Raw genomic sequence first — 15,733 nt, forward strand, 5'->3', positions numbered from 1 at the left:
GGTTACAGGAGAGCCAGCCAGCCTTCACCAATTTTGACAAAGAAGTCCGACACGACTGTGAACGACACGAATGAAACCGACGGGAAGTCGCAACAGTGTAGGCTTAGCCAGACAAACCAGGAACAGCGTCTAGCCCGAGCCCCGCTTTAGTCGCGCTGGCGATCCGGCTGCGGAGCTCTGCACGGCGCATTTCTTCTTGCTTACAGTACCATCTTTCAGTCACGCCCACTACGCCGACTGATTTTCGCGTAATGGGTGATATAATGCTGTCGCATAAAATTTTGCCAAACTACATTAATACCAAACAAGGTTTGGGCACTGCAATCAGACTATTAGAGTACAGAGACCACGATGACAATAGCACCCTTAGAGTATTACACCAATGGATCCCAAGAATACGGCTGAAAATTCAAACAAAAACCTGCGCACCCTTCTTGAAGGAACCACTGGGGTGGTGAACTAGTGACGTCAAGAACAATGGCAATTTCACATCACAATCACTTCTTTTGCAACTCACAATTTAACCCGCTTGAGTTAGAAGAACTCTGGTATTTCCGAGAAATTACCAACAACCAGAACTGTCCCTGGAAAGGCAATTGTAAACGAATTCGTTGGGTCGCAACGTCCGTATGGGGACGGTTTACCAGCCAAGCTGTTTAGGTTGCATATGTGGGTTGCATATATTATAAATCATCCATTCTTTTTTTTTTTTCATACGGCACTACACTGCGCCGACACAAGTGCCGCCGCGGTATCGCACCTCCCACGCATCTGCCGCAACTTTTGCTGCAGGCGTGCCGGCAGTTCCAACACGCATGACGTTATAAGCACAGAAGCGCACGCCACGTGCACATGTGCCATCTCCACACTGTTTCCCCCTCTCATTATTCGTCAAACAGTATTTAAAGCAAATGAAGCGCATGAAGGTCGAGTTGCTGCACTAGGTGCACTTTCTTATATATATATATACACTGCAGATGGCTCCGAAATTCAGGCGGAAAAACTCGCGCTGAACCCTCGCCGTCACACCGGCGATGTTGGCGCTAGCGTTTCCGAGGCATTGCCGAAGCCGTTGTCGGGTTCGTGGAAGGCAAGATGACGCGGTCGCAGGCGTTCCGCTTCGTTTGCCCAAAATGTACGGTTGGCGGCTCTTCGATGGCGTTTAGCCTCAACGTCGCGCTCACGCAACTCAGGGTCCGCGGCTCTTCGCTGACGTTTCGCCTGGGCTTCGGAAGCCCTCTCGCTAGAATTGGCACGTCGACGACGATCCCTTTCCCGAGCAAGTTAGCGGCACCGTTACTTAAACGCAGCCTGCTCCTCGGCGGAACGCACCAGTCACGGCCTTGCCATCCGGTCGCCGAAACTGATCTGAGGGGAGGGAAGCCCGGCGGAGCACCCGCCGACCGCCTTTCTTTCTCTTTCCCTTCCCGCGACACACCAAACGGCCCTGATAGGTCGCGCGCGCCACGTGATTCCGGCGCCGGCGCAGCTGGAAGCCTGCCAACCGGGTCTCAGGGAGAAGCGTTTGTTTTTGCGTGACGCCACCGACACTTGTGAGACAATACAAACTTCGCTTGAAAATATTTGCTAAATAAAGGACGAAGAGATAAACACACTGACATTGATTGAATTCATAAGGGGAACGTTAGGATAGCTTGGAAGACATATTTAACCCCCCCCCCCCAATTATTACAATCACCATATTCGCTGCTCGCGCCATTTGGACAAAGTGTAATGACCTTTGAGGGCGCTTTCCTGTTCTTTGACGCTGTAGCAAAAGCTGCGCGTGTAGTCCACCCAGTCACTGTCTACGATATCCGCGGAAACAGAGGTTTGCAAAGCCACACTGGCGTCATGTACATTTTAAGCACAGGGGCAACGGAGGCAGCTGCGGCAAGCAATGGACGTGTCACCACATGGTCTAACATGGCAGCACCCATCGGGATCTCCACGAAAAGGGTTAATACGCTGATACTTCTTTTACATAGAAATGCAATGGCGACTCGCCGGCTGCACTTCCCGATGTGACCATCGGTCGCCTTTAGTCTGTTTTAACGCAATAGCGTTAAAATCCGCGTGTCGCAGGAAATCCTGCGTCAGCGTCGGCATCCGCGGCACCAAAAATCAACCCGAACCACCCCGACCACGCAGGCCCTCCGCATGGCACAGAGGCGTCAATAAACTAATTGAATTTCTCAAACTAAAATGCGTCATAAAGATCGTATAGTACGACAGTACCGCAACCTACAGGCGTGATATCGTCGGATTGTAATTTGGAATATACGAGAAAACATAATTCTCTTACGCGGAAACTCAACACAATCCCCTTTTCCCGCATTTCTACCACAGATACTGCAGTGCGCGGCGGTTTGTTCCTTGCAAAAGCACCATCCAGATGGCGCTCGCCTCCGCGGCAGAGGCTTGACGGAAGCCTAATGAGGAGGCGAAGACAGAAAAAAGAAAGCCGCAGTTGCCGGAAAGCCTGATAAGCCGCCAGGGATCTTTGAATGCTATCGCGTTCCACTCGTAAAGGCGACGCTTAAGCGCCCTCCAAATTTTTAGTCACCACTCGCAAATGGGTTGTGCGACCTCAAGTTGGCGATGTGAATGAGCGTTTAATGTGTTCAATCTTACCAGGGAAGCAAATAAGCTGTACTAAGACCATTAAAAAATTATCAGTCCGTTACGACTATTGCTAAACAACCAATTCGAAAATATATCAAGGATAAATTTTGCGCAACACTATATATTCGCTTGGGAAATATCTCCAAAGATTCAATAGCTACATTGGTTCTCCACAAGAAAAGTAGAAAGTTACTTATCAGGAAAGGGGTCAGGCAAGGAGACACAATCTCTCCAATGTTATTCACTGCATTCTTAGAAAAAGTATTCAAGTTCTTAGACTCGGAAGGCTTAGGAGTGAGGATCAACGACGAATATCTCAGCAACCTTCGGTTTGCAGATGACATTGTCCTATGCAGCAACAATGGGGACGAATTACAGCAAATGATTGAGGACCTTAACCGGGAAAGTGTAAGAGTATGGTTGAAGAATAATATGCAGAATACAAAGATAATGTTAAATAGCCTGGCAAGGCAACGATAATTCAAAATCGCCAGTCAGCCTCTCGAGTCTGTAAAGGAGTACGTTTATTAGGTCAATTGCTCACAGTGGACGCTGATCATGAGAAAGAAAGTTACAAAAGAATAGAATTGGGTTGGAGAGCGTGCGGCAGGCATTGCCAATTCCTGACTGGGAGCTTACCACTGTCGCTGAAAAGAAAAGTGTACAATCATTGCATTCTATCAGTGCTAACATATGGAGCACAAACTTGGAGGTTAACATAGAAGCTCGCGAACACGTTAATGACCGCACAAAGAGCGCTGGAACAAAAAATGTCAGACCTAACGTTAGGAGACAGGAAGAGAGAGGTGTGGATCACAGACCAAACGTGGATAGGCGATATTCTAATTGACATTAGGAGAAAAAAATAGAGCTGGGCACGCCATGTTATGGGCAGGACGGATAATATCTGGTGGACCATTAGGGCTACAGAATGGATACCAAGGGAAGGGGAGCGCAGTCGAGGACTTCAGAAAACTAGGTGAGGGGATGACGTTAGGAAATTTGCAGGTGCAAGTTGGAATCAGCCAGCACAAGACATGGGTAATTGGAGATCGCAGGGAGAGGCCTTCGTCCTGCAGTGGACATAAATATAGGCTGATGATGGTTATGATGATAATGATCATGATATATTCGTTCAAAGCACTTTTTGCGCATTATTGGTAAACCAATGCGCTGGCCTATACCATTCAGACTGCTAAGAATTTCCTACCTAAAGAAGCGTCTGACAGCCATCTCTTATCTTTTCAAGTTTCATGGAGGAAAATCCTGGGGTACTTCCGTACACGCCATGATGCAACTCTACAGGACGCTGTTTCTCGGGTATCTGAGGTACAGTTTGGAAGTGCTGACCAATACCTGCAGAACTAGCATCCGTACAATCGAAAGTGTTCAGGCAAAAGCGCTTAGGGTCGTGGGGTTGCCACGATGTACATCAACTTCAGAAACCACTGCAATTGCGCACGACTACCCAGCCAAGATTCACATTATCATGGAAGCGCTCAGAGCACACGTCAGGCACCTTGCTCGCGCAACTCCCCACTATCTAGCCCCACTGCCAGAAGACCGACTACGCGCCCCTTTTTGTCAGATGATACTGCCTTGTCGTGTAAACCTTCCATCAGGTTACACAGCTGCAGCGAGAGTTCTGTTTCCACCTTGGCGCTTGGATCAGCCACAAATTGAACTCACAGTGCCAGGAATTTGAACGAAAGCACAACTCTCATCACCAGCCCTGAAGCAACTTTCGCAGATCTTGCTGTTCGAAAAATGCAGTGATCATAGTATGATCACTGTATCTCTCATACAGCAAGATCAGCGAAAGTTGCTTAAAAGCTGGCTTTCGGGGGTTCTAACCCCACCCCTTGAGGCCTAGTCCAACGTGCACCTTCAGTGCTCTGTTCACATTGTCATTACAATTCAGGAGGTGGCTTGAGGTCTAATTTTCCTGATTAGGAAAAAACCCTATCAGTGTCTCGTATTAATCATTTAATCGGTTGGCCCTCCTTAAATTCAAGGAGGGCCAACCGCGTGCTTGATGGCTTTGCGTTTAATTCCACAAAAGCAGCTCTAGGCGGAAAAACGATGCAATTTATGTCTTAAATGATTGCCAGTGCCGTCTGACCCCTTTTCTTTCCTTGCACCTTTGAGTACTGCAACTAAAATGTGAGACGCGCAATCGTCTGCACACTCGCAAGCTTGCGGTAAAACTTGCGCGAGTGACAGCTTGTAACCTACATATTATCATTTTGGTGCTCTATCCACGCTATTGCTGATATTCGTGAGTCATAAATTACCTCCTCAGACACTGCTACCACTCACTGCTGCCCCGACCGTTTAGGTAGGAGCTTCAACGGATGACCACGTGCACTATAGTAGAGAAATAAGCGACAGGTCTTCGTTTTGAAAGCTCACCGAAAGAAGGCGTTCTAACTTGCAGTGTCGCTGGAAGACTCGTCCGGACGTCCGCACCGCATCGTGCGCTTGCCGTGATGAGGACGCAGTACGAGGTGTCTGCGGTGCTCTCAAAGTCCAGCCAAGCATCAGAAACAGTGTGCTCAATGCATCCACCTATGCTTTTGTTTCGTTCGCATACTGTGTACTCCTTGCACACTTTGACCTTGTAGACGTCTAGAATGCCATGTATCCTCGTTGGTGGCTCCCACTGGAGTCTTGCCATGGACGGTGATTTCGCCACAATAGTGATGTTCTTGGCTTCACTTGGATCTGAGGAGCAGGGTGTCCAAATGAGGACGTTATTCGATCACACATATATTTAACCGACCGTTCCTCGGACGAAACATGCACATGAACACAAAGCACTTTTGTTGCATTCGCCATTCTCGCCAAGATAAATGCTGTTGTAGAATAAACAGGCAACACTGCAATATGCTAAGTACACAGCCACGCAGCGCTAAAAATATACGTGCTAGCTGCATTAGTTAGAAACTAGGCGAAGAAGGGCGAAGGCCTGGGAACTCGAGGTATATTTCAGCACAACGGAATTGACTAGTTGCTAAATACGGAAGCAATGAAACCGTAACGCTTAAAATGCGAAAGAAATGGCTACTCATGAAGATTCTAATTTTCATCCTTACCGCTAATCAAATAGGGCGTGTTTGCATGTGATTACTGCTGCGTGCAGGTGACCTATTTTGGTGCGCTTCATTGCCGGATTGTTTGCGCACGGTGCATGCGCATTTATTACCAATTTATTTGCACTCATGTCATTCCTGATAAGCGTTCGCTGTAAGCCTAGCGGAACAGTTCAATATTCTCGCAAATAACCAGTTGTGCACTTTTCGGTTACTGCACTAGTTACATTTAAGTTAGTTACGCGCTATCAATCTAATTAACCCTGCTCCCAAAAATGCCAGCTTGCCTCTATACCTCTTGGTGAAGATTTCAAAGCATATAAAAAAGAACATTTGAGAACGACTAAGCATCGCTACAGCATAGTATAGTTGGTTAGAGCGCTTTGTAAATTGATTTTATTGATGCGCTGTGAACATGTAAGTTTCGAATTTATTCATTTGTAGCATACATACTTTCTACTCGGCACGACTTCTCGCATTACTTGATTTCATTAATGTTGCGAAGCCACTAAGCACACATAAATATCAAGCGTGTTTATGTACCACGAAAATATTACTTGATATCTTGCATATCACCAGCATTTTCGCCTATCTGTGTTTTTTAAGTACAACCGATCAAATGTGCACTGCTATAAGGTTTTTTTAATACCATGGTTAATATTATTCAAGGAGACTCTATGCCTTCTGACCCTTCCCCTTCACATCATTCGATCGCTGATTAACAGATGCTTTATCAGCACTACCATGGAGTTCTTAAAGGAAGTGAAATAGAAGAAAAGTTGTAGCCTTGTCACTACCTTCGTAAAACTTCAACTCCTGTATGCACAAACTTACTGCGGCATATTAAGTTGAAAAAACACTAAAGCATGAGCTTGATCACGATGGTAATATCGGTTACGGCTTCTAAATATATTGGTCGCAATTAACGATGCTATGGTAACACACATTCTTGAATTACGTCTACGTTGAACAACACAAATTGAAGCAGATTGCTACGGACATATAAAATGTTTTATTCATCTGGAACCATGCGCGCCCAAGCGTACGTTTTTCGTAATCAAGAACCGCCTGGACGTACTCACGGTGTAACTGCTGGCTGTCTGTGACGTACTGCCTGACCCCTCGGAGAACCTCCAGCTACTGAACAAATTACAATATATACCGACAGGGAATTGGTGGTGCGCGTATTACGAGCCTTCCACACTGACCCCATCGCAGGGAAGATAGCAAAGACAAGAAGGAGGCTGCGCACGGTGCACGCCGTCGATACACGGGTACGGTTGGTTCCCGGCCACTGCGGAGTACTAGGGAACAAAGCGGTTCACGTTGCTACGAGCGCGTTACCTACCTTAAACCACCGCAGCGACGTAGCAACTTTTGTCACGATCCCTGAAAATTGACGGAAATGAAGATACATCTTTCCTAGAACAACGACAGAGGCGACATACAGCTCCGTGAACGCCAACGTACGCCGAACAAAGATCCACTGCCTGCAGGCTTGTCGCGCGAGTGTCAAGTACTCGTGCACAAGGCCCGCGCCGGTATTTTACTGATGCCGGATGTACTTGCACGCTGGCGTGCACACAAGGAAAGAAGATGCCTTCCGGGCAACACTACGGAAGAGCTACCACCTATACAAACCAATTGTCCAGCGTGTAAAACGGCAGCTGCGCCAACCATCAGCCCCTTGCTGTGAGAGTGCCCAAAGTGTGCAGCCCTCCTACGAAAGCATCGGGGGCAAGTGGCCAGCTTCGAGGAGTGGACCCGTCCCTCGGTGGAGGCCGACAGTGTCCTGCGAGCACTGTTTCGCCTTTGCGGCGGAATCGGGAATTCTACACATGGTGTAACCATGCGGGGAAGCATTCCTCGGTGGCTCACCCTGTCCGCAACTCCCAATTCCCTAACTCCATTATCCTTAATAGGCCGATGAGCCATACCTCCCTCAATAAAGGTTTACCATATCATACCATTCATCCCAATAAAATTTCATCGCCTTTCCTTTATAATTACAGTAAGATCAACGCTTCGCAAAACTTGCATTATGGAGACTCAGAATAAAATCTTCGTTGTGCTCCAAACAATACATTTTCGAAGTAAGCACCAAACGATACTAGGACTAAATTTTAAACTATAAAAAATACAGTGGACCAGGCCAATATATTCAGTGACATCATGCACAATGCGCTGTCGGTAGTTACAGAGCCATGTTTTCGAAAAGCCTTAATACAAGGAAAATAGATATTTACTAACCTTGACCACTGAGTAAAACACCTTTTAAGGTGGTTCCCATCGAGGTGCGTGCCGGCGGTCCTTTGATGGACGTGCCAACAGTGACACTAATATTGGAGCAGGGATCGAAAGGGCCACAGGTGACTTGAGTCTGCTCAGCACGAATAATGGTGCCATTGGCACAAGAGCCCGCATGATGTTTCTTAAGACTATCATTTACATTATCGTTTTCACTGTTGACATCGAGCCAGTAGAAGTCAAAAGTGCCCCGAGGTGCATCCCAGGCCACGGTGATGTAGTGATTATCAGCCGCCTTTAGGTCGAGATTCGTGACGTCAGGGTAGAACTGTAACGGGATAATTTTGAGTTGTGTGAATGTCATTTTTTGTCTCCTTGGAATACGTGACGTGCGCTGGTGAGTTCGAGATTAGAGAAGTTCGAGAAAATAAAAAGAAGGCGCGCATCAACGTACGGTGCCAGATATGTGACCAATGCATCAGAAGAGACGACGAACATAAGACTTCCTTATGAGGGTTTGTTAAAAACCTGCCGAAATCCTTAAACATGCATCCTCTGCGTACGAGCATGTTAGCATTCTGCCTGCATCAGAATGCGGCCGTCAATTCTTAGCGACAAGACTTTCATTCCCTGCTTAGTAACCAGATAGTGATAAAGCCAGTGAAGCAGGTAACTAGTAAAGAGGAAATTCATATTTCAGTTTTTCAAAAATTGCGGAGACTGTTGTTCACGTTAGAAAAGTTAAGCGTACAGACAAAGATTCAAGGGTATGAAAATGGACTGCACAAACGCGAATTTCAAATGCAGTTCACGCGAGCTTGCATGTCACCGCATCATGTCAAAATGACCTATAGTCTTGTGGCTGCTAACGGGGGAAAATCATTCCGTCTTCAGACTGTTTCGTAAAATGAACTTGAGTGTTGTCAGATGCAACACAGTGGATAGTCGGAGTTTATGTTGTCCGTTTCCGTCTTCTTGGGTTCGTGTCTGCAGGCCTAACTTTTCATAATGTGAATATCAATCAACTAGTTCAAATTTTCGTCGTTGTTAGCATATAGCTCTCTTTACATCGTTAACACTGAAGCCTGGCCAAAAAAAAGTATTTCTCTTATGCCACCTAACAAGCCGAACTATGCAGCGATGTAAACATGCCAAATGAGCTCCGCAAAGCACTGAAAAATATTTAAATTCTATAGCTTTCGAAAATCACTTTACTAAAAAAAACATTTCAACTCTCGTGTAAGCGAGCACATCTTACCAGGCAAAGGTGTCCGGATTTCAGCTACCGCTGCCCGACCATTTAGAACTTGCTCGCCGCATTGTGAGTTCGTTGTGACCAGGACGCAGTACTTGGTGTCAACACGGCTGTGAAAGTCCAGCCAGGTCTCATGTGCTTGATGTTCGATGCAGCCGCTCATATTTGCTTCTCCACCACAATATTTGAACGTGTCGCATATTTTAACCCTGTATCCAAGCAACCTTCCGTAGACTTTTGCCGATGCCTCCCACTGTAGACGGGTAAGTGATGGAGATTTTCCGGCCATGGTTATGTTCCTTGGCGGATCGGGGTCTAGCGAGAAACAGGGCACACAACGTTCAGTTTTCGCGGATGCATCACACTGCTGGCGTAGAAATTTTGAGAATCCTTGAACATGCCAAAAATTTTTATGAACAGTTGCTTGTGTTTCTTGAACGCTCGAGTAGTTGAAAGCACCTGTTCAACTCAAGTTTCGTGAATCTTGGTTGTTTTATCAAGTAAGGGCATGTTATCACAATGAAAGAATAAAGTTGACAGGTGTGTCGCTGTCACATCAGTGTGGAACAGCAGTAACTGCCCATGAAAAAGATATTCCTCAGGACTCCTTAAACTCCTGCATGAGGCTACTTAGCCTACACCTTGAATAATATCGCAGATGTTTATTGCTATGGAAAGAACCTCAAATTATTACGCCGCCACATGCAACTCGTGCAGAGGGGATGAGACCATAAAACAGATTCTGTGCCATTGTCCTACCTAAAGCTGTCAACGAGATGCTCTGATTAACTGCCTTGGCCGTTTAGAGCTACAGACCTTTCTAGGAAGTTAAGATCCTGGGACTCTTGCCGCAGACGTATACATGGTATGCACAACACCACAAAAGCACGTATGTGCTTTTTGAAGACAAGCGGACCAGACGAGTGCTTTTGAGGGAACACTGATCATGATTGAACGTATAAGTGCGCGCACAACGACTCGTTCTCTTTCTCTTCTTCTTACATTTCTTTCACCCTTTTCCTCTTCACTCATGTAGCGTAGCAGACCTGTCGAACATTGGTCAACCTATCTGCCTGCCCTTATCCTTTTTCTTTCCAACTATTACAGTAGCAACACTAACAAGAAGCGAATGCGTATTTACTGTCAATAAGCAGAAAAGAAAACAAAATTGTCAAAGGCCACCAGAAATTGTCAAATGAGAAAAAAAAGTTAGCAGGACAGAATCGCCAAACACACAAAGCAAATAAGGCCACTTGACCAACCGATTCTTCACGAGCAAGAAATTTCTAAACGGTAGAAAAAGCAGAGCTTTTACAATAAATTTCATTCTATGCAATTAGGCTCTTCGACATCCGATTTGTAAGTTTTATGAAGAAGCCATTTGGAGTTATAGGCAGAGCAAGTAATATTTACCTGCGCCCGGGATAAAGATGCCTTGGAGGCTAACTCCGTGGGATGTACGCTCCGGCGGCCCGTTGCTGTGGGTGCGTAAGGTAATGCTTACTTTGGTGCAAGCCTCGAGGTTGGGGCATGTGGTCCATGTCCGATTTGGGTGAATGATCGTGCCGTTGCCGCAAGAGCCAGCGCGCCCCTTTTGAACATTGCCGTGTCCTTCATCTTTGTTGTCCGAAATGGAGAGCCAGAAGTAGTCGAAGCGAGCCTGCGGCCTTTCCCAGGCCACAGTGAGGGAGTTATCCACAGCAGAGAGTAACCTCAGATTGGTTGCATCGGGCAGGGCTGAAATAACACGTACTGCATTATATGGCATTTACGGGTAATAGACCTTAAAGATATGTCAAGGTCACCTATATAACAGGATTTCAAGTGAATGGGCGTGTGTAATACAGCAATGCAGCATTTCAACTCTGAAGAAGTGACATTCTTCAAGTGTCTTCCTAGCTGTTATGATATAGCAATAATTTATGTCACTTGTGAGCGCCTTGTTAACTACGATCTTTTTTCACCATGAATAGAGTCCTTCAATTGTGAAAATAGGGTGCCTGCTATAATACACTTTCGTTGGCGCATCAACAATGCTCTCTGGTAGAAATAACTACGATGAGGTTCTTCCAAAATTTCAGCCCCGTCGTATTTCATGCAGACTTGCATATACTGAAAATAAGTAGCAAAGCAATTATAGTACAATAAAGATTTGAAGCGCTAAACAAGATTTAAAAAATTACCACATCTCCCGCTAAAGGGAACCATGTGTGGATGCGAAGCAGCGGGGAGATGGTTAGCTTGAGCGGGAGATGGTTTCGCGGCAGCGGCCCGAGCGCTCATCGCGGCGCTACACAGGAGAGAGAATGAGGCGCGCGCGCTCCGTCATTTTCATATCGCGGAACTACCGTGGCGCCCCCAGCGGAGTATGCAGCTGTCGCACCACCTGTCGAGCGCACCGCTCCGGATTCCTAGAGGAGAGAAAGGGGGAGAGCCAAGGAGAGGAGAGAGAGGGGGAGGGGACGCGCATGCGCTTTGGGGGTGTGGCACGCGGGCGCCGCTCGGCAGAATATTCCTAGAGGAGAGAAAGGAGAGAGCGTAGGAGAGGTGAGAGAGGGGGAGGGGACGCGCATGCGCTGTGGGGGTGTGGCACGCGGGCGCCGCTCCGTAGAGTATTCCTAGAGGAACGTACAAAGTTGTTCCAAAGAGGCATTCACAATAACGGTACTTTGGCGAAAGCAAAAAATCACTTCATATCTACTCACCACCAACACCCTTACCCACCTCTTCCAAGAGCATTTCACGCTAACTTGCGTGCCACCGCAGCATGCGAAATTGGCCAGATTTTCTGGATTCAGACTTAAGAAATCATTCCGTCTTCACACTGTTTCGTAAAAGCCAGTTTCTATGCTATAAGATTCAACACGAATTTTGGCAATGTGTGCCACTTGTTCTTCAAAAACACTGTAACTAGATGAAAATCACGATGGAAATATTACCCAATTTTTGTTACAAAAGGGTCACTGCTGTAAGTATCCTAACCTTGTTAAGATAATTGTTCTTGTTAAGTGATTGTTCAGAGAGAGAGAACAAAAGCTGTTCTCGCTTTTGCTCTCGTATTTACTTTTCTAGCGAGTACTCCGAAATAATTGAACTGCTTCGAATAAGCAAAACATGAACAGTATAAATACGGTGTATCGTTACAGTAAATGTCTGCCGTCTTATCACGGATGTAAAAAAAAAGTCGGGAGGTCTAAACGATGCAAAACTCAAAGAGTTACCTCGGCATTCCTCTGTGCGCCGAACGTCTAAAGAAGCAGTAGCAGTGCGCTTTATTGTTCCGGGTTAACGAACCCTCAGTGCGTGTGGTGATCAGTGAATACAAACTTTTTTTGCCTGTACCGTGAGAGCACCAATACGCAGCCCAGGCTATTGGTATTTTTGTATTTGTGTTAAAACGCTTAACAGTTTCTTTGAATGTTTCTTACGTACAGAGCAAAGCAGTTCCAGAACACGTCACACGTAAGCAAATGGATGTGCGAATTTGACTGTTCACACACCTGCAATTTTGCGTTCATTTCTCCCAATGAGGTGGCAACAATTGCATTGACCTGAGAGGCAGGGGCGCCTCACAGGTCAATGCAAATAATGTTGAAGACAAATAATTTGAAACTCACCAAAAAGCGGCGTCCGTATTTCCGCTATAAGAGGCCGGCTGCTTACTTCGTCCAAGCTGCAGCGTGTTTTTACAGTAAGCAGCACGCAGTAGGAAGTGTCCACGCTGCTGTCAAACGCTGTCCACGTCTCGGTCGTCAGGTATTCCGCACAATTACTCAAGCCTTCTCCTCGATCGCATGATCCAAATGTTCTGCATATCTTAAGATTGTACGATTCCATAATGCCTGACACTTTGTCCGGCTTTTCCCAGTGTATATGGGTCCGTGACGGTGATTCTGGGAACATCGTAAGGTTCGTTGGTGGATTCGGGTCTGAAAGAAAGCAGCAAGTCGCCGAAGTGATGAATTCGTGGTGCTACCACAGCGAAAATAAGACATACGAAACGCATCAACTCGAAAGGATTTGCCTTGTGGGTGCATCTGTGCGAAAAAAAGTGCTGGCTGTCTTCCGGGCCAAGAACCGCGTTTCAACAGCTGAGCAGTTTCTCTGTGTATACAGGGTGTTTTTAAACCATGCCGATTTTTTAAAGAAAACCTGTGAGCGTAGTATGCCTGGCGTTTTCACAGATAAGTTCTTCGGCTAATCAGTCATACACGATAGGTCAAAAATAATCACGCCACCTCCACTTCGCCTGTATATGTCATGCAACGTCACCAAAACAGCAAGAACGTCCCATCTGATAAATGTGCACACTGATTATGCATGATCAGAGCGAACAAAAGAAACACAATTGTTCTGATTTGACGCCTTTTTTCGCCATTAGCCTTTTGCTATCGGTAAAACGTTTTCCGGCGGCGCCCACTTCGCCTGCCTGTCAAGCGACTTCACAAAAAAGCGCGGTAACTCACCTCATCAATGTGACGTGTACGTGGTAAAGACGCATTCATATGACGAACAAAACTGAATTTTTTTTCTGAATTGCCGAGGGCTGGCCCGTTCCGAAACGAATATGTCTGCCCGCCGATCGCGGCGGGACGGATTAATTTGCGTATAATAAACCATTTTTCTTGGTAGAATAACGTTATCGATCCCTTTCAGCATGCATACGAGATCTCTCTGCCAACTCTTTTTTGCTGAAAATCCATTCTGGCGGCATTTTTAACCTTCCGTGGCACACCTGCGCGATTTTTTACCAGCCATCGCAAGCTAAGTAATGGGAATCGCACCAATCTCGGATGCCGGCACCATCCTCCTCATCCCATTGCCTACTTTCATTGTATTGACTCGGCCTCATTGAAACCCTACTCATTTCTGCGTGCTCCTCGCCTGCTGTCAGCCAAATAGACAACAATAACTTCTCAATGTAGGCAATGCGATTCGCTTTGAAAGAAAAAAGAAAGTTACCGCCTATAAACGAGGAGCGCACTTGACTGGACTTTTCAAACAATGCTGCGGGTTAGCTCCCGATGCTTGCGTCGGTGGTTACGTAAATTTGACCTAAGCAGATTGGAATAATATTACGTTATAGAACTCCATGTCGCGGCACATACAGCAAGCGAAGCGATGAACTCGTGGAGCTGCCACAGCGAAAAACAGAGAACAGACACAACCATAATTACCATCCAGCTCAAATCAGATTCAGGCCTTACTTAAGTACGGAAGATGGGCTAGCCATACTGGCAGATGAAGTCCTGCACGTCTCACCTTACAGTGGTTTGGTGCGTACTGGGTCGCTACTGACATAGGCAAAGCGTACGATAATGTAAATCACGAGACCATTCTACGAAACATAGACACGCTCGGCTTGCCGGTTCAGGTGGAGGAATTAGTACACTCGCTCCTAACCTGCCGAACATTTGCTATACGTGGAGACGGGCAGGAATTCGGTTCGTGTACATCAAACTGTGGGGTACCACAAGGCTGCGTTCTGGCACCATTATTATTTAGAATTGCCTTCCTGCCTCTAGCGTATAAAGTTCAGTACGTTGATAATATAAGATTTGCCATTTATGCCGATGACGTCACACTATGGACCACTCACAGAACCCTTGAGATACAATGTAAACAACTGCAGAAATGTCTTGATGTGTTACACGAGTACATACAGGGTGCTGGGCTCCAGATATCGACACAGAAATCTCGCTATGTGCACGTTGCCAACAAACCAGGCAGAAAGTCAGTTTCCGATAGCGACTTCCATCTCAAGATTGGTTCATCGCTGAATCCTGAGACTGAAGAGCTACGTATTCTTGGCCTGGAATTTCACCAGTCGGGGTCTAGCGTGAAGTGGATCAAGAAGATAAGCAAGACATCAGCGGAAACAGTTCACCTGATTCGCAGAATTGCGCCACGGAGTGGTGGGGCCCGCACTGAAGTTGAGCGCTGCCTCGTACGCTCCGTCCGGCAACCTCGCATCATATATGAAGCGCACTTCCTAAGATTGACTGCTCAACAGTGCGACAAACTTAGGGTTATCAATAGAAGTGCCAGGAGACCAATTACGGCCCTCCCTCGTTCATTACCCATACCAACGCTACAAGAGCACGCACAGCTTAACACCATTTCTGATCTCGTTGAACAGCGACCGCAAGCAAGAAAGCTCAAAAGATGCCACATACCGACAGTCGCACTGCTGTATTCCTGTTTATATGGAGATTGTGCCATGACTACAAACTTGGACAATCTTCCGCCGTGAAAGTATACATCACTAACCACTAACAAGACGACAAAGCGCATCCGGCCGGTTCAACCGATTGCAATGATTGAAACGACCGTACCTACGGGACGCTGTGTGATCTACACGGACGCGGCGGTTAACTCAAAAGGAGGACAAATAGCCTTGTCAAGTCCGACCTACACTGAGGTTCAAGCCACTCGCAGCTATGCAACATAATTTTCAGACCCCTTATTATTTGAGCTGCAGGCTATCACACGATGCGATTGTAACCCTTGTCAA

The 15,733-nt window shown here is 46.5% G+C and overlaps 2 protein-coding genes and 1 long non-coding RNA gene across 7 annotated transcripts in view; 1 reads left to right on the plus strand and 2 right to left on the minus strand.

The window, feature by feature from the left end:
• LOC119463475 (uncharacterized) overlaps positions 1–15,733 on the minus strand; it is a 562,544-nt gene that overhangs the window by 353,068 nt on the left and 193,743 nt on the right. Inside the window, exons 11-12 of the mRNA XM_049656653.1 lie at positions 9,226–9,353; positions 7,968–8,294 (exon numbers count right to left, since the gene is read on the minus strand). Of these exons, the coding sequence (XP_049512610.1) occupies positions 7,968–8,294; positions 9,226–9,353 (455 nt within the window). The remainder of the gene's footprint in view (positions 1–7,967; positions 8,295–9,225; positions 9,354–15,733) is intronic.
• LOC125940444 (uncharacterized) overlaps positions 1–15,733 on the plus strand; it is a 405,801-nt gene that overhangs the window by 335,610 nt on the left and 54,458 nt on the right. For all 5 annotated transcript variants that reach the window (XR_007463662.1, XR_007463665.1, XR_007463664.1 and 2 more), the window contains exons 3-4: positions 8,220–8,294; positions 9,226–9,347. This is a non-coding gene — a long non-coding RNA (uncharacterized LOC125940444). The remainder of the gene's footprint in view (positions 1–8,219; positions 8,295–9,225; positions 9,348–15,733) is intronic.
• The window catches only part of LOC119463482 (uncharacterized), a 179,123-nt gene that overhangs the window by 51,610 nt on the left and 111,780 nt on the right, over positions 1–15,733 (minus strand). The gene's annotated exons all lie outside the window — the stretch shown is intronic.

This window comes from Dermacentor silvarum, chromosome 9 (genome assembly GCF_013339745.2).
Source record: "Dermacentor silvarum isolate Dsil-2018 chromosome 9, BIME_Dsil_1.4, whole genome shotgun sequence".
Lineage (NCBI taxonomy): Eukaryota > Metazoa > Arthropoda > Arachnida > Ixodida > Ixodidae > Dermacentor > Dermacentor silvarum.